Source organism: Onychostruthus taczanowskii, unplaced genomic scaffold, assembly GCF_017590055.1.
Source record: "Onychostruthus taczanowskii isolate IOZ18803 unplaced genomic scaffold, ASM1759005v1 scaffold14, whole genome shotgun sequence".
In the NCBI taxonomy this organism is placed as follows: domain Eukaryota; kingdom Metazoa; phylum Chordata; class Aves; order Passeriformes; family Passeridae; genus Onychostruthus; species Onychostruthus taczanowskii.
Window position 1 is genome coordinate 4,524,751 of NW_024498573.1, and position 27,085 is coordinate 4,551,835.

At 39.4% G+C, this 27,085-nt stretch overlaps 1 protein-coding gene across 1 annotated transcript in view; it reads left to right on the plus strand.

The window, feature by feature from the left end:
- CLINT1 (clathrin interactor 1) overlaps positions 1-24,696 on the plus strand; it is a 46,391-nt gene extending 21,695 nt beyond the window's left edge. The window contains exons 2-12 of the mRNA XM_041397729.1: positions 3,278-3,382; positions 4,113-4,209; positions 5,650-5,758; positions 6,618-6,782; positions 9,294-9,468; positions 14,443-14,686; positions 15,167-15,248; positions 18,519-18,596; positions 21,223-21,518; positions 22,148-22,352; positions 23,005-24,696. Coding sequence (XP_041253663.1) covers positions 3,278-3,382; positions 4,113-4,209; positions 5,650-5,758; positions 6,618-6,782; positions 9,294-9,468; positions 14,443-14,686; positions 15,167-15,248; positions 18,519-18,596; positions 21,223-21,518; positions 22,148-22,352; positions 23,005-23,345 — 1,897 coding nt within the window. The 3' untranslated portion in view covers positions 23,346-24,696. The remainder of the gene's footprint in view (positions 1-3,277; positions 3,383-4,112; positions 4,210-5,649; positions 5,759-6,617; positions 6,783-9,293; positions 9,469-14,442; positions 14,687-15,166; positions 15,249-18,518; positions 18,597-21,222; positions 21,519-22,147; positions 22,353-23,004) is intronic.
- Positions 24,697-27,085: the final 2,389 nt, after the last annotated feature.

Sequence of the window (27,085 nt, forward strand, 5' to 3'; positions counted from 1 at the left end):
AGGGGAAATGGGTTTTTTTCTGCTGCAGTTGGAGATGGTTAAGTATTTACAGCTATTACCCAATGACTTTATTAGCAATGTCCATTTATTCACTTAAGAGGAATTCAGTCTCATACTTGAGCTACCTGTTCAGTGTTGCTGTAAATTGCAGATGCAAACATTTAAAGTTGCAAGAAAATTAAAAGCTTTTTGCTCGCTGTTGCAGTGTTGCTTGTTCCATAGAGATGTGACAGTGCCCTCTCTTGGCTTTTGAAAACAATTTTTTTTTTTAAAAAAGTAAATTCATACTGAAATCACTTGGGAGGGGTACAATAAAGAGTAAAAAGAATCTGTTATCATTAATCTGTTTTAATAGTCTTAAATGTAAGGCACAGAAGACTGTAACAGTTTGTGGTGTTCATGTCCACCCCTTCATTGCTGTACCCTTATTTTGGATGTAACTTTCAAAATACACTTTCCTGCTTAGTATCTTTGTCCGTGTCAGAAGTTTCTGTAGATGTTCCTGTCACGAGATTCCGGTGGTGCAGGGTCCCAGTGAACGATTTGGGGTGAACCAGGTGTGGTCTGGCAGATGAGGGGGGTTCTCACCCTGCCGGAGAAGTTCCTTTCTGTCAGCCCCGAGCGTTGCACGGCCGTTTGTTTGCAGAGCAGCCTGTCCATGCGATCCAGCACGATTCCCTGGAAGCTGCCCAGGATAAACTAATCAGAGAGCCCCCCCTGGTGTCGGAAAGTGTCCTCGGATATTAAATTTATATCAATCACAGGAAGTCTTGGCAATCAAGCTAGTCACTTTTTCCCTTCACATCTGGACATAAATTATTTTTTTGCTGCAAAGGTCACAGGAATCATGGGTAGGGCAAGGAATGAGGGCCATAGAAAACATGGGAAAGGAAGAATAAAACTGTATTTCCACCTTTTTAGAAATGGTTATTTTTAAGTGACCTGGAATGATGCCAAACTATACAACAGTGAGGGTTTTTTTTTTTCTCCTTCAAGTTTACATTTGTTCCTGAATTAAATGTGGCTCTAAGATGCTTTGGTTTGGAGTGGTTCATTCCGTTAGATCTCAGCTTGGCATTTGTAAAAGAGCTTTCTCCTAGTTGCTGAGAACAATAACTTTTCTGCAGGAGGGGTTTAGAAGTCAAGCATGTTTCTGTACTTAGAGAGGCTTAACTGCACCTTTTTTCTCTTGGCATTACTTAATTTCCTTTGTTTTCCTTCCGTTTCCCCCTTCCAGCCCTGCTGCTGCCTTAGCCACGTGCCCTGAGCTCTTGCATAGCCAATGCTGCCATTTATTTTCGTACACTAAGTTTGCATTTCTTCAAGCATTTTCCATTCTTAAATTCTTTGCTCTAAGAAATTAAGGAAATACTTCATTTTATGCTTCCCCCTCCCAAGTCTCCATCAAGTCTCTCAAACAAATGCTGAAGGAGGGGTTATAAAAACAAGCAGAACCTTTCCATTCAGTTCCCTGCCTGCCTTGCTTTGGACAAGGGACCCAGTGTGCTGGAAGCTGCAAATCCTGGAGCTTTGGGGTTGTTTTTTCCATACATGTGGGAAATAAAGATGGGCTTGGTTTACATTTGTATGTGCAGTAAAGAAAATAGCAGAAACAGAAGCTTGAGGTGTATTCAGCATAAATGAATTTGTAAAACCTTAATTGCTGTTGTTCCAAACTGCTGCTGTGTTCTTACATGCTTGCTGTAATATAGATAGGTTCTGGGAGCTTGCTGATTATTTATTCAGTCATGTAGCTTATGCTCTCTTTAGACACAAAGTTGAATAAAATCATACATCAGGATCTGACAGCAGGAATTCTCATGCTGAGAATCCAAGATTAAGCCCAGAAATTTTATTCTGTTTTAACAATTACCTTCTGTGTCCCCTTTCAGACTTAAGGGGATTTCATTCTTGTTTCTGCTGTTTATATCTCCCAGTTCCAAGATCTTTGCTATCCTTATGCCAAATAAAATTGAGCAGGAGTTGCTTGAATGCTGCTTTGTGCAAACTCCTACATGGACAGAAGGATAACTGTTGGGATCACTACTGAGCATCTTGGGTTTTTTTTTTTCCTCCTTTTAGGTCATTCAGGTTCAGAAGTTCTTAAGCAGCAAATGCTTTCTCCACATTGCATTATAAATCATTAGATCTTTCCTACAGTTTAATTTGTTGTTGTGGGTTGGTTTCTGTTGAAAGTACTCACAGGGGTTTTTCTTAGCTTCTGAATCAGTTATGATGTACTTTTAAGCAAACTTTCAAACTTCTGACATGCTAGGTGTAAATGTGTTGTTTGAGTACAGTCCAGGTAAGAAGGGAAAGCAGAGACCAGCAGGTCTCCTTTCACTGCTGATTTCATTGTTGGGATGAGTCCTGGTGCTCCAGAAGCAGAGAGCAGTTTTCAAATGTTCTCACTATGAGTGAGGTTTTAGGGCTGCTCACTCACCTTAAAAGATGAGGGAAATGATCGTGTTATCAAACACATCTGGATGCTTTTAGGGGCACAAAGGAGGTTGCTGGGCTCATATGTTAATCATGTTAATACCAAAATCCTGTTTTAAGGATTAATTAAGAAGTCACATATTTACTATTTCAATCTTAACATCACAGAAAAAAATCTTTTCCAAGTAAGGTTTTTCTGTGACCTCTTGAAGAGACAGCCCAAGCTCCTTGCAGTATTTGCATTGCTGTAATTGTAACTGAGTGCTCTGCAGCTTCTCTTTTGCTGTTTTCCCTTAATTAATTAAACTCAAGCTAAGAAACAGACTTTCTAGTGAATCTCATCTCGCTTACTTTAGTCTTCCATGTGATTTTTTTATTTGTTAGTTTTTCCCTAACACCTGTTTGGTACCGATGTTCTTAATTTTCTCTTGTAACATCATTAAAATAAAAAAGCCTCTTACAAATAACTCTGTACCATTACAAACCTGTAAGCAAGCCATACCTAGCTGCAGAAGCCATCAGCTTTGACTCTGGTGGTTTGGTTTGCATTTTAATTTGACCCAAAGCCATTTTTACTGGACTGAATCCAGCTGTAATGTAATCCCCAGTTTCTCATCTGTATTCTTGAAGACTAATAGAATAGTAAAACCTTCTTAAAGATAACTTAAATGTGGTGTATAGTGTCCTCAGGGTAACTTGTGCACTAAAGCTGTTTTCTTTCCCACTCAGTAGAGGTATCTCATTAAGTGAGATCTGCACTAGTGTCATTATTAAGTTTTCATGTGTTTCTCAGTTTTGATGCTAATCTTCATGTGTGTGAATTTTTTTTCCTTTGCAGCACCAATGTGGTTATGAATTATTCAGAAATAGAGTCTAAGGTTCGAGAAGCAACCAATGATGATCCATGGGGACCTTCAGGGCAACTCATGGGAGAGATTGCCAAGTAAGTGATAATTTGACTCAGTGATGAAGAAAAGAAAGGTACATTTTATATAAGAATGTGAAATTTGATGCTAAATCAACTCTGTGGTATTGAGACTGATAATGCCCAAAAGTTGCTGTAAATAAAGTCTTAAGTTTTTTTAATGCATCATCACAAAATGTATTGAAAACTGTCAAACAAAAAATGGGTATTTTCTAAATTATGTATCCTCAGAATTCTTTCAGTATAGCCGATTTTTAAGCCTGGGTATTTTCTAAATTCTTGATTTTTTTTTTTTATTTATGTATCCTCAGAATTCTTTCAGTATAGCCGATTTTTTTTTGGAGTATTTATTTTCAAAGCACTTTCTTGTAACTTCTACAAAAACAGCAAAACATTTTGAATTCTTCCTTGAGCTTTTTTTTTTTGTGTTTAAATCAGTCTGAAGTTGTGTGTTTGATCAGTTGCAGTGGCTATTAGGGTATTCATATTCAGCATTATTTTCATTACAAATTAGTGAAGGTTCTTTTACTGCCTCAGATATTTAGAATTACTCTTTTCTTTCCTAGTCCTGGGATGTAAATGACTGATCTGGGAGTTAAAACAGGGACAGCTTTTTCCCTTTAATGTCATCCGATGTGGTTGGGCTTAGATCACTCCTGCCATCTACTGCCAGCCCCGAGTGTGAACAAGCTCTTGTGGCCAACCCGGGCAAACGACATTTCTGTGCTGCTTTTGTTCCATTCCTTAGGGCTACGTTTATGTACGAGCAGTTTCCAGAGCTCATGAACATGCTGTGGACTCGGATGCTGAAAGACAACAAAAAGAACTGGAGGAGAGTTTATAAGGTGTGTAAGGATCAGGGCTTGGTGCTCATGCACTGTCCTGGTGGAGTTCTTGTTTTGATAATCCTACAGCACTTTCTCCTCTAGCAATATAGAATTTCTTCCCTAAATGTTTTATAATTCTGTTGCTGAAGTCAAAGGTGTTTTTCAAATGCTGTATGTGAAAAAACCCACAGAATTTCTGGCTTTAGAAGCATGTTAAGATGTTACTTAATGAACACAACAGAGCAATTCTATTTTGCTGCTATTCAGGTATTAGAGTATCACTCACAGTTTCACTTTACCCAAAGGAATTGCTATGAGCTCCATGAGAAGATGTTAAGTTACTGTGCTATCAGGAAAACATTTTTTGAAGGAATTCAGGAATACCTGAAATAAAATGCAAACTAATCTTAATTTTCTGCCAATTTGTAATGCTTTAAAAGTTATAGTTTACCTTTGAGTGGGCCAAATTTCCTTGCAGATCTTACATGACACTTTTATGCCCTAATTGTGTTTTGGAAAAGATCAGAGTTATTTGCATTTTTCTTGTCTTTGGTACAGAAACTTTTTGCTTGAGATTGTGTTGTGCTGCACTTAAAGTGGTGTTCAATGTTCACTGAATTATGCAAATATAACCTCCTTTTTTAGAATTGATGTATTAGACTAGGTTATATTTTGTTTTTCTTGATGCCAGGATTGTAGCAAGACCCAATTAATTCTGTAGCATGGTTTGTGCTTTTCACAGGTGCTTGGTGTTTTGTAGTCATAGTAATTGTTTTCCCTGAAGTACAATAGAAATTAATATTTAATGCTATCACACATAGCTACTTAATGTTATAAAGACTTCTTGGAACTGCTTATCAGGTTTGGATTGGTTGAAATAAAATGATAGTTTTTAGCTGATAAAGGCACTGCTTCAGAGAAAGTGCCTTTTTTGTTTTTAGATATAAATGCTCAACATAGAGAACTGAAAAGAAAGTATTATTTAAACTTAATTTGTTTTGTCACTTATCTAAAGTCATCCTGAAATGCAGTTTTGTATATCCATTGAATCCTGCAGAATGCTTCTTAAATTCCTGTACGAGTTAGCTTTCAGTGAAAGCCATTGGAAAATTGTGAACAAAAGAGGCAAAAGCAAATGCCTCATTTCACAGGTTAACTTTTTCTCCTTAATTGCTACTGCTTTATCTTAAAACAAGCAGTAGCTGCTAAAGGTAACTACTTGTGATTTAGTAGTAACAAGCTAAAGTTTTTAAAATAGAGTTTTGATAGCCTAAAGAGCAAAAGATTCATGTGAGGAAAAAAAATGTTTCCATGGGATTCATATAATAAGTATGTATTTAAAAAGGGAAGGTTAGTATTTACTAATTTGGGGAGGGGGGTAGGTTTGGGGTTTTTACAAAAAAAGAAAAAGGTAGAGTTTTTGTTCATGCAATCATAAGGTGCTTTGTATTTTTATAGTCTTTGCTGCTCCTAGCTTACCTCATAAGGAATGGATCAGAGCGTGTTGTTACAAGTGCCAGAGAACACATTTATGATTTGCGATCCCTGGAAAATTACCACTTTGTAGGTGAGCAATAGAAAAATCTTATAAGCAAATTAAAACAGTAGTTGGAGTTGTCAGTCACCTGAACCAGCTTAGAAGCTTCCCCAGTCTAATTAAAATGTGACTGTTGCCAGTTGTGTGAAGAGTGCAGAATCCAAGACGTGGGGCCCTAGAGTATTAATTAGTGAAGACAAGAACTTGCAGAAAAGACTGGCTAATAACAACAGAACCAACACAACATGAGTGTTGGGGTTTATATTAAAATATGCACTAGAGACTGGTCCCCTGTGGTGTCCGTAAAGGAATAGCTTTAATCATATGGGAAGAAAAGGTTAGAGCTCCAAAACACACACATCTGTTTGAAGCTGGGGTTTTTTCCTCCCACCAAATAATATTTACAGTGCAAAGGCAGCAAGGCCAGTGTGTGTTTTGAATGTGAAAAAGGCTGGAAAGGAGCACATTTAGCTTATAGTACTTCCCAACTGAAAGCAATTTTTCAAAAAATCACTTCTGCCATGAGACTGAGTTCTTGCAGTGAAACTTGCAAAAACTGTGCTAAAATGACTGAGGAAAAAGGGTGATGTTCTGAGGGGTTAAAATTGTTCAAGTGGAGAATACTAGTTCTGTCTCAGTGTTTATTAATCTCTCCAATATTTAAGTACACCATTCAGCGCAAACTCATTTATCTAAATTTTATGTTAATTAGTCCCTTTTAAAGAGATGCAGTGGACCTCATGCAGTAGTCACGAAGTCTTTGACCGTTGTGTTTATGATTCAAGTTGTTTTATCAATTTGGTGTTTGCTATTGCTGCCTCTTACTTACTATTTTCCTTTTTTCCTCCCATCTTCCATCCATCATCTCTGTCCTGCATTACCTGCACAGATGAGAATGGCAAAGACCAGGGGATAAACATCCGCCAGAAGGTGAAAGAAATGGTTGAGTTTGCTCAAGACGACGATCGGCTTCGGGAGGAGAGGAAGAAAGCCAAGAAGAACAAAGACAAATACATTGGGGTGTCCTCAGACAGTGTCGGAGGGTTCAGATACAGTGAGTACTGGGCTGCCTTGGCAAGGATTGCCAATCCACTTTTGCTTTCCCAAATAATACTCTTTGGAGCCTTGAAATACATCTGTGGGTTTTGTGTGAGTTTCCTGGGGTCTGTAAGAGTTGACTTTACAGGCACCAAGCACGTTACTCCTTGCTCCCAGTCCCTGCAATAGTGTGTAGCAGGGGTCTGAGCTTTCACTGGGGCTTCCATCTGATGTATCCCAGATGCCATCCATGGTCCAGCTGCCAGTCTGTGTTTGCTTTGGCCTGAGTAAATCCTTGGCTGCTTTTAGTAAGGGATGAATACCAAAGTCCCCATGGCACAAGGCTCTGATTTGCTAGAATTGGTGATTTCTTTGAGAGAAGGTTTTGCTGTAGGAGCTCAGCAGTAGCTGTGCAGGGCTTAAATTTCACCTGTTTGTGTCTGATGCTTTCTGGTTTTTTTACTTTTCTTCTCTGTGAGTCTTCCACTTAGATTTGATCCCTCCCATCCTGTTTTTGACAGGTTGCTTCTCCATTCTCCCTTTTCCTCATATGTAGAGTAGTTAAAAATTTCCAAAGCAGGATATTCCTTGTTTTATTACATTCCTTTAGGCTTTTACTACCTGCTTGGAATTGTGATAATTCTCTTTTTAGGAAATACTTATGAGTCACTGTATTTGTACTTTGAGTACGTGTCCCTTTGTTCTTTCACTGAGCTTATCTTTTGACTTCGCTGTGCAGAGTCGTGATCTATCCTTGTAGGCTGGGTAGAATCATTTCTCCATGTGCTCTTTAGGTATCATTCAGGTTTTTTAATTTAAAGGTCTAATTTCTTTGTCTTGTATTTACTTTTTGTGGTAAAGGGTTTTGAATTATTCCTTTATTTGTTAAGTAAAGATTTTTAAAAAGTCTTTCTAGCAGCACAAAGCAAACCCTTTCCCAGGTGAGATTTCTAATCAAAAAGATTCTAGTTATTTGAATACAAAATGCTTGTATTAAGATTTTTCATTAGTTTATTTTGTCCTGAAAGTACTGAGCTTCTAGTTGGTGTCTGTTTTAATTTTAAAATTACTATTGCACAGGAAAACCCCTCTAAAGGAATCTGTGTTAAAATGCTTGAGAGCCTGACATAAACTGAAATAAGGCCATTTTATTCTCCTGCAAAATTTAACAGCAGTACATTTCTGAGCAGTGTCTCCTTTTCCAATGATGATCTCACTTGAGTATTTCATGGATCTGTAGCAGGTTTTCTACTGGAAAATTTTATGGATCTAAACAAATGTCATTGGAGATTTGCACCTATGTCTTTACTAAGAATACACACCCTATGTGATATGAAGTTATCAGACAGGTATAATTCAAATTTTGCACCTTGTAGTGCTGGAATCATCATTTTCTTTTTGTTAAAATGGCTTAATTGAATACACCTTGAACATCACAAGAGCTGCAATATCATTTGTATGTAACTTGACATAGGGATTATTTCACTGTCCTTCCTTTCTGCTACTCAATTTTACTCAGCCTAAGTTAAAAAAAAATTCACTATTGTTTCACATTTTTTAAAATATGCACTAAAAATGGCTTATTTCATGTGTAAGATAGCTCAGAATATAGAATATAATGTTTTCTAGAAACTGAGCTGGTTTGGTTTGCTTTATACACCTATATTTTGAGCAGATCTGATAAAAGATCACAATACAAGATGAAGTGTGCAGTGCTTCTGATAGTCAAGTCTTTGTCAAAATGGTTTTTTAATTTGAATTAAACTCAAGTTGACTCTGTGTGTACAAACAAGACTTCAGTGTTTTAGACTTCCTTAATGAGATTGTACAACAAATGTGCTAATTTCAAGTAAAACTGTCAGCTGTTTGTAATCTAAAATACCAGTATAGAGGTCTGGAATACTAAATTGGAAGAAAAAGTTTTTGATTTCTTGATAATAGTGTTCAGGAAAGATGTTCAGGGTATCCAGTGGCCCCTGAAAAGGTGAGTTTACTGCCTTTTCTTTTTTCATCTCTCTTAATTTTTTTTTTAATTGCTAAGTGTGGAAAATGAAAAGTTATTATGCACATTCTTTCAGTATTCTGGGACTGTGTTTTTGTGTGTTCATGTCTTTGTATAAAACCCCCAGTGATCACACAGCTCAGCCAGGAATGGAATATCCTGCACTAAGGGGCTGTGCCAGAAGTGCCATGTGCCCTTCCAGATCAGCTGCATCAGCAGCCAGGGCTGCTCGTGCCTCTGGTGCTTCTCCAGCAGAGCCCAACAGCATCCTGATGTACTGGGCATTGAGCTTGTGTCATTGCCATAAACAAAAGTCTTTGAGCCTTTATTCCTGCCCTTAATGATGGGCATTCCATGCTGTGCCTTGCTGTAATGGAGTTGATTCAGCTGAGGGAGTTTTGTTCGCTCTGTAAACTTGTGCAGCTCAGGTGTGTAGGGTGGGGGGCTTGAGAGGGATTCCAGAAAGGATTCAAAACGTGGGGGTTTTTTTGGTACCTTTAATAGTTCTTATCTTTGTCTTACCAGGTGAAAGATACGATCCTGAGCCCAAGTCCAAATGGGATGAAGAATGGGATAAAAAGTCAACTTTTCCTTTCAGTGACAAGTTAGGGGAGCTCAGTGACAAGATCGGCAGCACCATCGATGACACCATCAGCAAGTTCAGAAGGAAAGATAGAGAAGACTCTCCAGAAAGGTGCAGGTACTGGAGTTGTTTTACCCTGAATTTATCTGTGAGATTGCTCTTAGGAAGCAGCTTGACATTGCTGGATATAAGCTACAATCCTCTGCCATTCTTTTTTCTGTAGGAGGAAGCATATTTGGGTTCAGTACCTGCTTCCTGGGCTTCTGCAGCTCCCCCTGGCCTTGGGGAACAGTGTGGCTCTGGCAGTAGTTAACTGCTCTTGGCTGCCTTCCATTACTGCCCCAGCTGCTGGCAAAGCAGGGAATTTGGCTGAAATATCCAAAGCTTTTCCTTGTCTCAGCAATTCAGTGCTCATGTGCCAGTGTACTGAAGGCTGCCACTTAATGCTGCACACACTCTGAATGCTGGAGTGCCAGGGAAGAAAACTGAAATTGCTTTGACACAGTGCTGCTTCCCTGAGCTGATCTCAGGAAGAACAGCCTGCAGGTGATTTCTTTTTTAAAAAAAGGCAATTTCAGTTGAAGCTTTTCAGGAAAATTCTTGTATTTTACATCTGGTCATTAAATCCCTTCAGTAAGGGATAAAGTTTACCCTGCTTTGGCTACAGAAAGAACTTAACATCTGTCACACTTCAACAGGTGCATTGAATTTAATTATCTGGAGATCAGGTTTGTACTTAACAGAATCTGAAATTGCTGTAGAGAAAGTGCTCAAGTATATTGAAATAATTCCCTTTTGGGAAACAACTGAAAAATCAAATTTTCACTGAGATTTGATTTAATATTTTTTACAAGAATATCTTTAGATAGTCACACATGTATATGAACAAAAAAATCCACATGCACACATCTGTGTGATGGAAAACTAAAGCAATTTTGCACGGAAACAAAAAATAATAATAATGGCAGCATTTCTGGGTGAAAGCCCATGTGGTCCTCTTGCTGGGGCATTAATAAATCATAAAACTGGTGTTCTTTGCACACATCAGGGTTCCCTCTTAGGACCTAATATCAATGGACTACAAAGAGAAGGGATCAGAAGAAAAGTAAACAATTTCACATGTAACAATGGTACATTTCTGTGTGCATTTCTGTACTTACCTTTCAAAAGCAACTTGTCCCATGATGTCTGCAGGCCTCATCAGCCATGTTTCACATAGGGGATGTACAGTAAACATTTTTTTTTGTCTTACTTCCTTTGTTTTATTTCTGAATAAAAACTGTCTCTTACTTGTGCTGGATGAAGTCTTGTACTTTTCAGTGGTGTAGACAGTCCTTTCTGAAGTCTGATCTTCAGCAAAAGCAGTGTATTTTGATAACTTCTCCACTGTACATCTCTGCCCCAAGTAACGCTGCTCTTTTTCTCTGGCTAATATTACATTTTACATTTTTGCTTTGCTCTTGTAACCCGTGTCTCTTCTATTTGATTTTTCTCCTGGTTTTTTGGTCTATGTCAGGTTTTGTTTGTCTCAAAATTTATAAAAGTGATAAACTTGGGACTGGGAATAAAAGGAGGAATTTTTGGGACGTACATGAGCAAAGACAGTTTGGTGCTTGCAGGTTATTCTCCTATAAGAAGGAATTCAGGCTGCAGCATTTCAGCATTTCATTTCTCTGACATTGCTTCAAATCCCAGCCTGGAATTTCTTTTTCTCTTCTCTTGGCATGGGGATCGAATACCATGGAAGGGAGTTTATCCCAGGGTTTGAGTGAAGAGATTCATTTCTACAGAAGCCATCAGAGGACCTAAGAAGACTGAGCAGATGGTTATGGAATGTCTGTATTTATCCTTAAGGATACTGTAAATACATGCCTTAGTGCATGCTCTATTAGCAAAAAACTATATTTAAATATTAAAGCTGAAGGTGGCATAAAATTTTAATTATCATATAACTTAGGCTCAAAATAACATTCTTTTGTAAATGCCTCGTGAAATCTCTGCATTTGTGTTTTCACACTTCAGCAATTTTTTTGTAGAAAAAAGTGCCAAAAATGTACTGCCTTATTTGTAGCCTGCTGCTATATAATAACAATTAAGTTGCCATTTCACTTGGAAAAGTGACTAAATGGTGATACTCACTCAGCTGGCAAACGTGCTGTTATGTTCTATTGTTTCAGTCTTAATAACTTTATAAACCATTATTGCTTGAGTACTGTAAAGCCAATAAAAGCCTTGAAGCACAAAGAATAAATGTGCCTTACACATCTTACCTGTGGCCAATAAAACTTGGTCTTTACACACCAGAAGAACTTGGCCAAACTTGTGGATTTCTGACTTTACTTGCAAAGCCAGTGGTTTGCACAGATGGAAAAAAATGCTTGAAGGAAATAAGAACTTTACCAGAGAGCTAAATGATGCAAGATGATGAGTGTACAGTAGATTTCAGTGGAACTGCTTTACACAGTGAGATTTAGAGAAGCCAACTGCCTTTTTTTTTTTTTTTAATTTAGATGAAAATTTCTAACAGTGTTATGGGGGAAATGGATTCTTTTTTCCAGTAATATATCCCTGTGCAAGTAGTGAAAACCTCAGGCAATACCCCATGGGGTGGGAAAGCCTCTGGTTTTCTTTCTTAGTGCTTGTTAGTTCTTAGGTGAATAAACCAGCTGCTGTCCTGAGTCCAGCACTGCACACTGAAATTCTTGTTTCTGAATTACCTGCACACTCACAGAGGTGCTTCTGAAACACTGCATTTTTTTTCCTAAGAATTCTTAAAACTGTGTTAATCTTTGTTTCTCCAGTACTGAGAAAGGTTGATGCAGGTAACAGAACAAAAAGGAAGCAAAGCTTCCAGTACTCCTCTGACAGGAGGCAACAGCCATGTTCAAGGACAACTTGTATCTAAAGAATGACTTTTATATTGGGGTGTAATTTAGGTGAACTTAAAGTCTCAGTAAGCTGGTTTTGTTTTCTTAAAAGTTGTTTAAAAAAAGCACCTCACTACAAGAAACTTCAGGAAAAGAACATCTGTCCATACTTTGAGAAATCAAAGTTGTAATTATATATTTTCTTTGCAGAAGTTTTTTAATTATTTGGTACATTGCTGTAATTTTATTTTTAAGTTCTCTGTGCAATTCTCAGATTCTCACTGCAATTGTACTGAGCACAGTAAACACACTTAGAGCGAGCATTAATCTGTAAATTTTTTTTTTCTTTTTTCTTTTTTTTGTTAATGTGACCATTAAAGAAAAATAAAAAGTGAATCTCCTGAGAGAGTTTGGAAGAAGTACAGGTTGTCATAGAAAATTGAATCTTGTAATATTTATTCTCCTTTCTGGCATATATGTTTAATGGCTTTCCTCAAAGCCTTTAGTCATTTATTTTGCTGTATATCACCAAAGACTGATTTTTTCATTCTTGCATTAGTGAGATTGATCTGTAGCAGTTCTGTATCAATCACACTTTGCTTGTCACTTGGGCTGTATATCACCAAAGACTGACTTTTTTCATTCTTCCATTAGTGAGACTGATCTATAGCAGTTCTGTATCAATCACACTTTGCTTGTCACTTGTTTCCTCAGCCCACAGAACATTGTTGGACTCTGTAGTGTGGACAAGAAATGCATTGCTGGTTTTAAATACAATACATGAACAGACTGAACCTTAGTTTTGTTGTCTGGTCTTAGATGTTTCCAGCAGCATCCTCCACTGGATGCCCTGTGTACACCATGGTAATGTGCAGATCCCTCTGCTCTGGGGGCTCCTGTTAAAATCCTGATGTCACAAGTGGAGGTGTGGCTGTGGTGTCCTCTGGGGTCCCCTCTGTACACACAGGTGGGGCAGCAGGGCTGGGCTCACACTCCAGGGTTGAAGTGCTTTGGAAAAATAAATTTAAATGATGCCATTTGAGCTCCCTTTTCTGTGACAGGCTGGCTCAAGCTAATGCCAGGGGCTGCTGGTTGGTCAGCAGCTGTGAAATTTGTCTTTTTAACAGTAAAAGAATTGCAGAAGGGAGTGAGCATTTGTGTTGAGTGATGTTACTGAACTGAGCCATCCCCAGTGGTGAGCAGGTAACATGCACAGAGGAAATGGTACATGCAGTGTGTTCCCAAAAAGCCACCATTGTTAGCAGAGAACAAAGGCTCCCCCCCGAGTATATTGCAGTTACTGTCACATTCCCTCTGACAAAGGGACAGCCTTTCTTAAATTTTTCAGTTTTAGTATTCTAATGCATTATTAAAACATAAAACCCTTCCACTTTCAACTCTGTTGCTAAGGGAATTATGATTTCAAAATACATTCCAATGTATTTAAGCTTTCTCTACAGCAGTTCTCACTGTTATGTACAAATCCTGATGGTAACAGGCAACATGACTGATGGTGGGGGCCAATTACCTTCTTTGTGAAAGACTTAAAAGTAGAAAATGTAACAAATGAATCAAATAGTGTGCAACAACAACTAAAAAGTTTTTGTCTAAAAGGATGATATTTTTATTCTTTTACATTTTGAGAACAACTGTGTGTGCTCTAATAAAGGTAACATTGCATTGCATAATTCTGTAAGCAGTCTCTTCCCACAAACATCTTAAAGAATATGAAAGCCTGTTTCCCTGGAAAGGGAAATGAGCTGAAATACAAATGGAGTTGTGCAAACCCGAAAGACAGTAGAGAATGTGGTTCATTGCTTTCTGTCTCTTGGTGTAAGTACTGAGCACACCTGCCAACCTAACTTTCTGTTGCTGAAGTGTTACATAATGTGTGGGGGAGTTCCTGTCAGAAGGTGACTCAATGTACTGGGTTTAAACACTGATTTCCTATTATCCTCTGTCGTGGACTTGCAGTTCATGCTTAACAAAATAACCTGCTTTTCTCCACTGCTCCTGTACAACAGGTGCAATGCTGTGTGGTGTGATGTGTTATGTAAGGGTGGAACAGTTCCTCTCTCAAATGTAGGAAAAAGCAGCATTTTTATCATGAACTGTTGCTACAAGAAACTGCAGTAACCAAAACTCCTGTAGCTTAAGCCAGATGTCCGCTCAAGGAACTGAGAAGTCCATCACAAATGCTGTGCTATCACTTTTGTTTTTCTAGTGACAGTGATGAGGAAAAATCTAGAAGAGGCAAATCTCCCAAAGCTGAATTTAAAGATGAAGAGGAGACTGTGACAACAAAACACATTCATATTGCACAAGCTACAGAAATTACCACCATCAGACAGAAACGCTCAGCAAATCCTTCAAAAACCATTGACTTGGGAGCAGCAGCTCATTACACAGGAGATAAAGCAAGTCCAGAGCAGAACTCTGCTGCTCATCCTGCACAGCCTACAACAAAGGTGAGGCAGCAGGACAGCACATCATTTTGGAAGCTGTTTCCTTCTATCTAAGACAATTTCTGATTTAGGGTAGGTTTTGTGATGCAGCCTTCAAGGGAGCTGTTTTATCAAAAATGTTTCGTTTATCTCAGTCTGTGGAACAGTATAATTGTAATTAGTTATGATTGTTTTAAAGTGTAGAATTTTTTAAATATAGTCATTAGCATGTTTTGCTCCCTTCAGGACAGCAAAATAATTTTGGCATGAAGTGCTAAAAATTCTATGAAACTGCACACTTACTGAAAACTTACCAAGTTCTTCAGTTATAAAAAACTATGAACCTTTAGTATTTGATTTCACATTTAGCCACATAATTGTTGACTTTAAAGCCAAATCTTCAAAGCAAAAGCAAACAAAATCCTTCAAAACCCCAGAAAACTTCATGTCATTTGATTGATTAACGACATCATGAGTTGACATCTGGTGTCCTTTCTTCTTCAGGCTGCTGTCCCCTCTGGCAGCAAGTCCTCTAACGACCTGGTGGACCTGTTGTTTGATGGAGCCAGCCAGCCAGCTTCCACAGGTAGGTTTGGGGTCTCTTCCAGTTCTGAGGAGAAATTTGTTGCTGGAATAAAGTAGATAAATTGAGAAATGAATACTTGAAAAAAAATGTAAAACTGCCTAGAAAGAACGCTCTGTAGCAAGGTACTGTGTGTGCTATTGCATGAGACTAATAAATGTTAGAAACACCAAGATTAACTGCTAGATCAGTCTGTCAGAAACTGTGTATGTAACGCAGTTATTTATAATTAACTCTAAAAGCAAGTGCAATCCATTCATATTCAAGCATTTCTCAAAGTGCAGTTCAGAGGCTGGGCAGGTGGAGATGGATAATCTTCATGGAAGCTTTCATCTGAGGTATATGGCAAATTTGTTTCTTTGTCTTATTTTCTCTTGGCACTTGGTTGATCCAAACTCTAGAATCAAAAAGAAATTGCTATCTATAAATTAAATTACTCATTTAAAACACATCCTTCACTCTCTAAATGTGTAGCACATCTATTAATCTTCACATGGACTTACCTTATGCTCCCAAAATGCAGATCCTTTTTAGGAGTGTGTTAAATTTCAGAGCATTCCTATGGGATCAGTAAGAGTACAGAGGATTTTTTACACCAGAGTTACCACATTTCCATGAAAGTTAAGATCCTGGATCAGAACCACTATCCCAAGTCAATACTGAATTTTTTTCTGCCTACTTCTTAGGGCAGAAAGGTTTGGAACCTTTTTATATACAGTGTGTATGTTTTTATTTTTATAAAAAGATCTCATTGAGAATAGATGTTTCCACCTCAAAATGAACCTGCCCATATTTCAAACAGAACTATGGCAGCTTCTGTATTACAGTGTATTTAAATCTTTCATCAGATGGCTCATTGCTGTAGTCAGCCTTTTTTCTCTTTTTTTAATCTTTTTTTCTCCTTTTTCCTAAAGCAGCATTTAGAAATGGTGCTGGGAAGAGGCACATTACCAGCTGTCCTACTAAATAACCTCTGCTGACCTGAGCAGGCAGATGGAAAGGGTTCATTTGTAGTGACAGATCTCGTGTGGGAATCTTTGAGGCTTGCTCATGTTGAGAGGATTAGCACTGTCCTTCACATGCAGGTCACTTGTTATGACCACTGCTCCTTGCAGCACAGGCTGTGGGAGCATCCCCAGTGTCAGGCAAGGCAGAGGGAAAGGGTCACATGCAGCCTTTGATGTGTCCTGTGAAGGAGCTGGCAGGGAAGTGATGTCAATTCAGGCAACTTAGGGTTTGCTTATCTGTGTATTTTCAGGTGCAGAGATGTGAAAGGGTTGATCAGGCTCAGTGTTACTCTTTCCTGGAGCAACACAGTTTGTATGGGGGTGCTTGTTTGCCATAAAAGAGATGTAAAATCCATGGTTAGACCTGCTGGGAGGATTTTTTGGTGTTACTGAGCTGAGGTTCTTTAACCTTTCTTTAGAGAATTGCTGCATCCAGCTTAATCTCTGTCATCTCTCTGAAACTCTGTTTCACTTGAAAACAGGGAAGAGATGGGGAGGAGAAGTTAAACTTGACTGAAGATGTTAAAGGGTTATTTTAGGTTTGAACCTAGTTCTGTTTTTAAAATTAAATTAATCCCTAGGCACTGTCAGGCAGCCCAAGGATAATGGGTGTAGCAGGGAGCATTGATTTTTATTTTTTCCTTCAAGCAAGTGGTCAGGAGTGTGTCATCTGTGTTTCTCATTCAGCATATACACTCTCAAACCATTAACCTGTTCTGAACTCTGTAGGCACATATGTGGGGGAAAAATCACTTGAAAATGTGACAGGGTAAACAGGATCAGCTCAGGTTTTTAGTTTGTTATTTCACTGTCCCTTTTTCATTCTCGGGTGTCAGAATAAAACGTCTACAAACACACAGAAGATGTTTATTAGATCACTTCAGAATTTGTGTTGAAGAAGTTCCTTAACTTCATGTGAAGTTGTTTCCCTCTTGAAAAGGTATTGAAAGAGTTTCTGTAGTGCTGTGTCTGAAAATTCAGAGACCATCCTTTCATTCTCTGCTCATGTTTTATATCCTGCACTACGCGCTCAGCAAGAAGACATTTCCCCTTGGAAGAACAGTCGCCTTCCTGGCAATGTCTACAGTAAAATAACATTAAAAAGAAATACAAGTACACATGTATTAGGAAGTGAATGGTTCCTTTTATTACTGCTGGCCATTTATTAAAAAGGAGATGGTTCTGGTTTAATTAACCCAGTTGAGAGTAGCAGATGGGGCAGAATGTCTTGCAGCGATAAGACAATTCCGAAATGGCACCAGATGTTGGAAGCTGTCCCTGGTGGTGTTTGAGTGCAGCACAGATGTTCCAGTCCCACCTGGCTGCCTCCTAAGCACTGCAGGCTAAGCAGCTGTGATGTAACCTATATAATGTACGCAGAACACTAAAAGCAGTAATTGAACTGCTGCAGCATCTTCCGAGGGTGGGACTGCTTGGAGGTGAAATCTTTAAGGACAAACAAATAAGGTCAACTTCTTGCCTTCCTCTGGTCAGTGGAATCCCTGCTTAAAAGCAGTAACAACCATAACTAGGTGATTTTTATAACTTTTCTGAGTTTATTTTTAAAATCAGCTTTACAATATGGTTCTTAAATCTTCTGCTTTTATACCTTGGCCATATCTTTTTTAGTGAAAAATTGTTGCTGTGCTGTATTCAGAAGTCAATAATTTATATGCTGTATACAAATGTCTAGTTGGAAAACTTAATGTTCTTGCTGTAGAAAGGAAGCAAACTTATAAAAAAATGAACACACATGGAAGCTCTGTCCCTGAAATCCTAATTCAAGATCATTGGAGAATCATTCATGCTTTAAGTAACACAAAAACTAAATAAAGGTGACATGTAATTTTTCATAAGGAAACATAATAAATTAACTTTTATACAATAGGAATGGTTGGTTTATATTATGCTTCCAAATTTTTAATTTTACAAAGTGCCAAGCTGGTAGCATCACTCCCCAGTTAAAAACTTGTTAATCTTTTTAATATCTCTGAATTTATTTTTAGAGGTGTAAAACTTGCGTGTTTTAGTTCTTCCCATGGAAAACAAAACTACTATTACTGGAAATAATCCAGTTTATTGTTGCTCAGCCTTGTATAAACATAGTGTGGGGATGAACAGGAAAGCAGAGCTGACTTAGGGAGCAGAATCAATAAATGCATCATGTCAAGTGCAGAGCACCTTTTCTTCATAAATCCCACATGCAGTCGTTGCAATGGATCTTTGCACAGTCCTGTAACAGCTTTTGGCTTCCCTCTGTTCCTAGGTGGATCAAGTGACCCATTTGGAGGATTTGCTGATTTTAGTTCACCTGCTGCTTCAGCGAGTTTCCCATCATCACAAGGTAGGATTGATTCAGGGATTGCAGTGCTGCTGAAGGGTGGAAGGAGGGCAAGAGATGCCATGTGGCATTATTGAAAGTCCCTTCCCTTTCCAGGGTAAAGTGTGTGTGTAACTGGACCACAAGTGCTCTGGGAGGAAGGAAGATGCAGCCTGGCTCAGTGCATGTGCAGACATTTTACCTGCAGACAGGACAAGCTTATCAGGAGACATGGCCACCATCTGAAAAGGTTTCCCTTAAAATTGGACTGGAAATCAGTAAAATATGCTTGGAAACCTCCTAAAGTGATCCATTTTCCTTTGGTGGAATCTTTGTGGGATCTACAAAGGGATGCAGAAAACCCTGGAGTGGGGAGAGCTGGCTGGCTGTCCTTTGTGAAGTTAATTTGAGCAGGAGTGATGTTTGTGATGAGAGGTTCTCAGCCAGGGTGTAGGATCAGGTACAAAATGAGAAAAGAACAGCAAAGAGGCTGAGCAGCCAATCTACCTGGGAGCCAGCTTTAGTCAGCATGTTTCCATCTCCTCCTTTATTTTGCTGTGTTGGAAGGCTCTGCTGGGCCTGGGTTAGTTAATAAACCTTCAGTGTACTTGGTAGGAAAGAACTGCTCTGGTTTTTTACAAGCTTTCACAGTCAAACCCAAGTTGTTTTGCAAACACAGAGCTGCCTACTATGCAAATAACTCCTGTGTTAATACAGTCTAAATTGATATAATCCTTTATCTGCATTAACATGATTAATCTATTCCAATCACCATTATGCAAGGGACAAGGAGTCCTGTGAAATTATTAATCATTCCTGAACAGTGTAAGCCCCTCTAGAAATCTTTTCCTTCTTGATTAATCATCTTTGAAGTCCTACTGAAGGGGCAAAACCTCCTCCCTTTTACCCCCTCTTCCATTATTGGTGCTCAATGCACAGGTCTGAACACAGAAGGAGCACACTCAGCATTTACTTATCTATCAGGAATATTTAAAGTAGGTTTTAATTTTTAATATGTAATACTAATTGAAACATTCTAATATAGTGCCTCTTTGTGAGGAAGATCAAAGCAGATGTTCTAGTAAGGCCCTGAGCTAATGAATATTAGCCCACTTCATGCACTGGAGTTGTTGGCAATACTTGGATTTTGTGAACAAATTTACTCTTCTGCTTTTCTTTAAATTGTAATGTGTTGGTAAAGAATTATGACTAAAGGTTGAAGGTGTATGTTGATAAATATTTACACAAAGTGTTAAAGTCTGCTGCAGTTACCCATGAGTGGGTAGAATACATTATGGAAGCAGCCATTGCATAGGGCAGGAAATAGAAACTGGCACTGGTTTCATCTGCCCCAGCTCTACATGTTTGAGTCTTTGTTCAGTCAGCTAAGGAATCCAAGAGATGATTTAAATGTTCACCAGCATTCAAAGCTCGTTTCCTATGGCAGCAGTGTTGTTTGTGATGTAGCTGAGGTACCAAAAGTGAATCAGTGGGAGAAGCAAAAAGCTGAGCTGGCCAGTGGCCCAAGCTCAGAGTGTGATTCACTGTGTAGCCTGTGAGCTGTTTAAATGGTGTTGCTTTGTATTCAGCATCTTCTGCAAATGCTGTTTTAAGCTTTTCTTCCCCATCAGTGTTGTGAATCAACAGTTTCCCTGTTAATAGGAGAACATGTGTTTTGGGGGAGGGAACATCTCCTCCTGTTTGACTCCAGGGTCTGACACGCTCTCAGTTCACTGGTTTGTGTCACAACATCTGTGATGCTGAAGAGGTGCCCTTGCAGGTGTCTGCAAACAGCTCGTGCTGTTGGCTCTGCCTTCACAGAGAAATACAGAGAGAGCTCTGACTTCTGTGTTCTGATTTAAACACTTGTCTCCAAAAACCCCAACTGTTGAAATGGAATAGTGTTTAAGTGATGAACTACAAGAGTTCAGTAAAGCTGCTGCTGAGAGAAATGATTGATTCAAGACTGAATTTCTGCTTCAAATCAAGGCATTTAGTTCAGGAATCAAATTTTAAAAAACGAATGTGTTTTATTTGAGCACTTCATGGAAGTGCTTATTCCTTATCACCTCAAATAAGCTTTTCCTGACAACCTGCTCTCAAAGTTCTGTGTTTTATTCCCCTCAGTGTGGTTTTATACAAAAAGTTACAGTTGTATACAACCACATTTGGATGTAGTTGTCTTTATTATGATGGAATTTGCTTTATCCAGTAGCTTGTTCCTGACAACTGCTCTCTCTGCAAATACCAGAATGCCAAGATAAGAGGTTGATAAATATTATCCAAGTTCTCAGTGTTGTTCTGACTGTAGTCTCCAGTCTACCCCAAGTTATCTTCCAGTTGTACTTCAACTGAAACAAACCTGTCCCTGCTTGCCTGGCATCCACAGGTGACATCTTATCAAACATCCTCTACTTTCTGTGTACGGGTGTTTCATGTTTCCTTTCGTACCTTGTTAAAATTGTTGGAATATTCATGAGAGGGAGTGATGTCCAGATGGAGGTTCTACCTGCAGATGTTAATCTGGACGGACACAGATCAGCTCTCATTTGTTTCAGTTCATGGAATATGGCATTTGCTCAGTGCCTTTCTCTAAGTCTTGTCTTTCTTCTCTGTCTTCCTTCCTCCCACACTGTTGTCTTTTCTTCAGGTACAGCAACAAGCGGAAATGGAGACTTTGGTGACTGGAGTGCCTTCAACCAAGCTTCTCCTTGTGCCAGTGCTTCTTCTGGAGAGCTCTTCAGCAGCACAGCACAGCAGCCAGCTCTAGAGCTCTTCAGTGGCTCACAGCCAGCTCCGGGCCAGCCTTCAGCTGCTTCCAATTCTATGGATCTGTTTGATTTGATGGGACCCTCTCAGACAACCATGACCTCCTCACAAAGCATGAATTTCTCCATGATGAGTTCCAGTTCCATGGGTGTCAGTTTACCCATGTCCAGGTCACAGGTATGCTGCTATTGCTAGTTTGCTAATGACCTTCTCCTTAATCACAGCTTTGAAAATGAATCCATTCCTCTCCTGGAATGTATTAGACCTGGTCACTCTGATGGGATCAGCATTTTGTCAAAAATGTTTCAATTGCTTCCTACACAGAAAAGTCTCTTCTCTTCTTGAAGATGGGCTTCATCCCTGCAGGAAGTGTAGCTGCTTTTTTGGAGCAGTTCAGTTTGGTAGTGTAAGGCCGTTCTCCACAGAATGTTACAGGTTTCCAGCCTCCAGTAGGTGGAGGTGAGGACTGGTCTGTTCTCCAAAAGACAGAAGTGCCTGCTGCTGTGGAGAGCGGTTTGGCAACTGTAATGGATCAACTTGGTATTAGGAGGAAAAACGTCTGAGTTCAAAACTTGGCTGCTGCTGGTCACTGTCACTCCACATTGATGTGGGACTTGACCTCTGCTTACAAATACTCCTCTAATCTAACTGTGGAACAGCACGTGGCAGCCCTGCTTTGGAAGAGCTAAAGTTCATGGTTTTGTGGGTTCTGTTATATTCTGTGGAGAACTAAATACTTGTTGTTCAGTCCTATTTCCTACCAATAAATTGTTTCAAGTGAATCCCAACAAACTTTTCTTTTTTAGCCTCTGCAAAGCGTGAACCCAATGATGCCGAAGCCTAACTCACTTTATAATGCAAGGACAGAGATGGTCCAGAAAAATGCAAGCAAAACTCTACCCTCCACTTGGTCAGATCCCAGTGTAAATATCAGTTTGGACAATTTAGTACCTGGGATGCAGCCTTCCAAACCCCAACAGCCATCGCTTAATACCATGATGCAGCAACAGAGTAAGTGATCATTGCACTGTTATGCGCACTGAGCACTGTCTGTGTTCCATAGGCTGTCCCTGAGATCCAAATCTTCTGTCCATTACTGTTTTCCTTCCTTCAGTCACACCTGTTTCATAAACCACTGTGACATTGTGACACAAGTGTTCTCTAAATGGAGATTGGTGTGTCAGGAGGCTGTGTCTGTGTGGGTTCTGCTTGACTGTTTCTTGACTTTGGGCTTCCTAATCTTTAGAACTTCTCTTGAATATTTATTGGTATAAAATGATATTCATAGCTTCTATAGAAGTTCTCTGAGTCTTCATGCAGAAAACAGGGAAATGAGTGCAACAGAATCATAGAATCATTAAGGTTAGAAGAGACCTCAGGGGTCGCTGTGACCCATCCCCACTTTGTCACCCAACCCTGAGCCCTGAGTGCCACGTCCAGTCCTTCCTTGGACACCTCCAGGGATAGGGACTCCACACATCCCTGGGCAGCCCCTTCCAGTGCCTGACCACTGTTCCTGTAAAGAAATTCCTCCTGATGTCCAAATCGGGAAACAGCTGCAGGCCTGGCCATGGTGTCCATGTTCACAGCAGTGACCACACGAGCTCCTTCAGTATGAGCAGGTTGCACTCAGTGATTTTTGTGCTCTTTCTCTTCGCTGCAGATATGCAACAACCGATGAATGTCATAACCCAGAACTTTGCAGCTGTGAACCTCAGCCCCCAGCCCAACATGATGCCAGTGCGACCGCAGAGCAGCGCGCTGCTGGGGGGGCCCATGGGGCTGGCAGTGCCCGGGGTGATGTCGGGGACGATGGGCATGGCCTCCATGAGCCCCGCGCCCATGATGAACCAGGGAATGATGGGCATCAACGTGGGAGTGCCGGCCACAGGAATGGGCTCAATAGGAATGGGGGTACCCAACATGGCTATGACCTCTCTGACTCCTGGGACTGTACAACCCAAGCAAGATGCCTTTGCAAATTTTGCCAATTTTAGCAAATAAAGATTGTAAAATAAATAAATAAAATGAGATTAAAATAAAATAAATGGGCAGACTGAATGAAGGATTTTTAGCTGCACAAATATAGCTGGGGAAGGGATGGGAAACACTGATCAATTTTTTTTTTTTCTTTATCAGTTAAAGTGTCTACATAAAGAACCAAAAGCTATTTTCTAAGTGTTGAAATAACTAGTGTTCAAATTCTGGAGAGGTCAGAGATTCTTCTAAGGAATGTGTTGGATGATTTTGCAAAATAATTTGTATTAAGACCATCAAAAAAACCTTTCCTACGTAGAAGAACCAATTTTAACTTTGAGACTTGATGGAAGACTGGATCGGGGACTGGGTAAAAATGTTTGAATCTAATTTTATACTTTTCTTTTTCTTGAAGAGCTTTGACTTTCTTTTCCCCCTCTCCCTGATCGCTTTGTCATAATTGGATCATTCCTTTTACTACCACTGAGTCCACAATTGTGAAGTCACTCAAGTACTATGATCAGTTTTTTATAAGAATATATATTTTTGTCCAAAAATGGCTTACATATGTGACTATGGCTAATTCAAAGGGACCTGGAATGTATATATACTTTTGCTAATGTTCCAGCCACACTGCTGTATTACCCCAATTTTTATTGTAAAGATCCTCTCTCAGCAATTTGGTGATCAACAGATTTTTGGGGTCTTAACGTGCTTCTAATGTTACAACTGATATCCCGTGCAAGTCTGGGAGAAGCTTTATCCAAGACTGCTGGAAGGTTTCCTTTCAGAAACTCCAGAAAATGCACTTTCTTGGAGTTCTTTTCCAGTGGCACTTGGCATCCTTTGTAGCACCCATGTCCCTAAGGAGCCACTGGTTTAGGGCATCAGCAGCAGGTGAATCACACTTCAGTGATGTAAATCTAGAACCTGACTTAATCCAATGGCATTGGATCCTGACTTTTGTACAACACTTGGTGATTCTTTTGTGTAAATATGGCATTAGCAGCTGTGGAATCCAATAGAGGAGTAAAAAAATATATATATTAATAAAGGAGACCTGTAGCAGTCAAAGATTTTACTGATTTACTGAAAGCAAAAGAATGAATTAAGGTTTTGGGGAGTTTTGTTTTTCCTTCTGTAATTCTGCATTTAAGTTCACATGAATCAAGATTTTAGAATCTGGAACACAAAGACATTGTTATATTCACAAGCTGGGAATATTGTTAAGAATAAGCACTATACTATAGGTATGAAATTTATTGCCTCCCTTTTCTTATGTTGAATTTCTTTTTTATTATTAAATTGATAAAACTTTGTTTCCATTGTATTCATAATGTTCTGTTATACATAACATTAAAATGTTCATTAAAATCAATGTTGGGCTGCTTTTCCTTTCATTCCATTTGACGTTTATGAGAGCATTTGGGGAAAAAAAATAATTATAATTTGGGCAAAGTAATTTTTATAAATAATTTAAAATTGTTTAATGACTTCTTATCTGAAGCCTTTCCTATCTGGCTCTACCGTTAGGAATTAAAAATGAAGCAGGCAAGATATCCTGACCCGCTCCAGCCTTGCTAATGCTCCATCTACAACATTTCTAATTAGGCAGAAATTCATGTACTTCAGCTAAGTGGTAATGAAAAGTGATTCATTTGCTGAATAAGAGATGAGAGTGAGTGTAATTAGCTGACTGCGGTTTTTAATCTTTCAACAATTCAATGTGTTTAAATTAGTTTCAAAGAATAGGAGCTTTCAAGTGTTGTTACATCAAAGTAATCAAGGCAGCCTTCAACGGCTGAGTAGGAGAGATGGCTCTGGTTCCTGTTCTGGAACCTTTACACTTATTTGGAATAATCATCTTCAAACCCTCTCGTTGGAACAGATGGGAAGGCTCAGACTGGTTCAATGTCTGCAGAATTGTGGTGGGAAGGAAACTCCTTCCAGGGCTGGGAGATGGGACTGGGGAGAGCTAAGCCTGGAGTCAGTGTTATCCTGTCCTGCTGGAGGGTGCAGTGCTTCTCAATCCTCCTTGGAAGGTTCGGGGATGAATAGGATGAGTCTGTTCCTCATGCTGTCCTGCTGAGGTGGGCTTGGCCAGTGAAATAGTCAGCTCTGAGCTGAAGGACCATGACCCTGTTCAGGTTGGTCACATCTCTGCAGAGGAACCCTTGGTTTTGTTTCTAATTAACACTGGTGATAACGAAGCAGATTTGTCAGGGGCTGGAGTAACTCCAGTGGAAAGCGTGGTCCCTTTGGGTGGGCCTTTGTGGTTGTGCCAATTACACCTCAGTCAAGGGTGCCCTGGCCCAGGGGTGACCTGATCTCTGTTCCTCCCATGGGTCAATATCCTCCTTACGAAGCAGGGAGTGTGTGGAGTGTGAGAAGCAGCTTTGTCAGCCAGCCAGGTCCTCTGCAGGTGGGTGAGAACCAAGTCCTTCAAACCAAAACATCAGAAAAGAAACCCTGGAAAGATTCCTTGAGAACGTGGGCCAGGTGCATCCCTGTGCATCTCTTCTGCAGTGATGAGAGCCTGCAAGTTTTCTCCCCAGCTCAAGCATGTGCATCACAGGTAGCAGTGCTTAGCAGAATGTGGTTTACATCTTTATTTAAAGATTGAATATAAAATGGATATTTGCTTAAAACAATATTGAACTTGCTTAAGATAAATACCATAAAATGTTTCCATCTCCGATAGTTGAGGTATGAACAAAATAATATCACTAGGCTAGAAATTACCTTTCTGGGTGAAAATACAAATGAGCTACTGTGTGAATGGGGACAGATCTACCAGTTATCAACTGCTGCATTACAGAATTCAAAATCGTGCTGATGTGTTAGCACAGCTCCTCTCTTCATTTTTGAAGCCAGGTCCAGCTGTACCTGTGATTTTTCCAGAAGAGTTTGACTGGCTGGGTGTTGTATATCTGTATACAGAAACATAGAATTCAATATAGAGAATTTCATTGTTCTGTAAATTACCTGTGTGTTTGGTCCTGAGAGTTAAAATTTTATCACCTCTGGATTCTGTAGCTTCTAAACTTTAAAAGAGTTCAATTAAAATGAGTGCAATCCTTAGTAAAGTTTGTCTCTGCTTCAGAAGGGAAGAAAAGGGCAGCAGAACCCAACCCTGTGTTTGGGTTTTTTATAGAATCATTAAAAAAAATGCATCTTGATGTGTACAAAGGAGTAATAAATTCCAGCACAGGTGCAAGTTCAATGATAACTAGAGCATCCACCATGTTCTACAAAAGAAATTATATTCAAAACAGCCAAACAAGGGTATTTATAGCAGCATCTGTTTCAGCTCTATCTGTCAGCTAAGAACAGTCTGACACAGCTGAGGGGAGGTGGGGGAGGGATTTATCAATGAAGTGTTTACATAATGCAGGCAGGCATTGTATACTCAAGGTGATACCAGCTATAACAGGATAACAAATATCTAAAGACACTTTTATTCTCAGAGGCCTTTGCTCCAGGAGTCACTCTACAAAATTGCCTCCATGTTCCTCTGTGCTCGACTGTAAACACACTCAGAGCAGATGACATTTTATACTGCCATCGCTGGCTTCTGATTAAGGCTTTCAATGCTGAGGGCACTTCTGGTTTTAATTTATTTCCTTCCTCAGAAGTTTTATTCCAAGGTGTCACTGACTAAAATTTAGAATTGTTTCGGGTTTTCAGTTGTTACAGGGTTTAAATTGCTTCTTCTTCTCCAGGTGATGGAAGTGCAGCTCATTCCTGGAACGGAGTGGGGCTGTTGC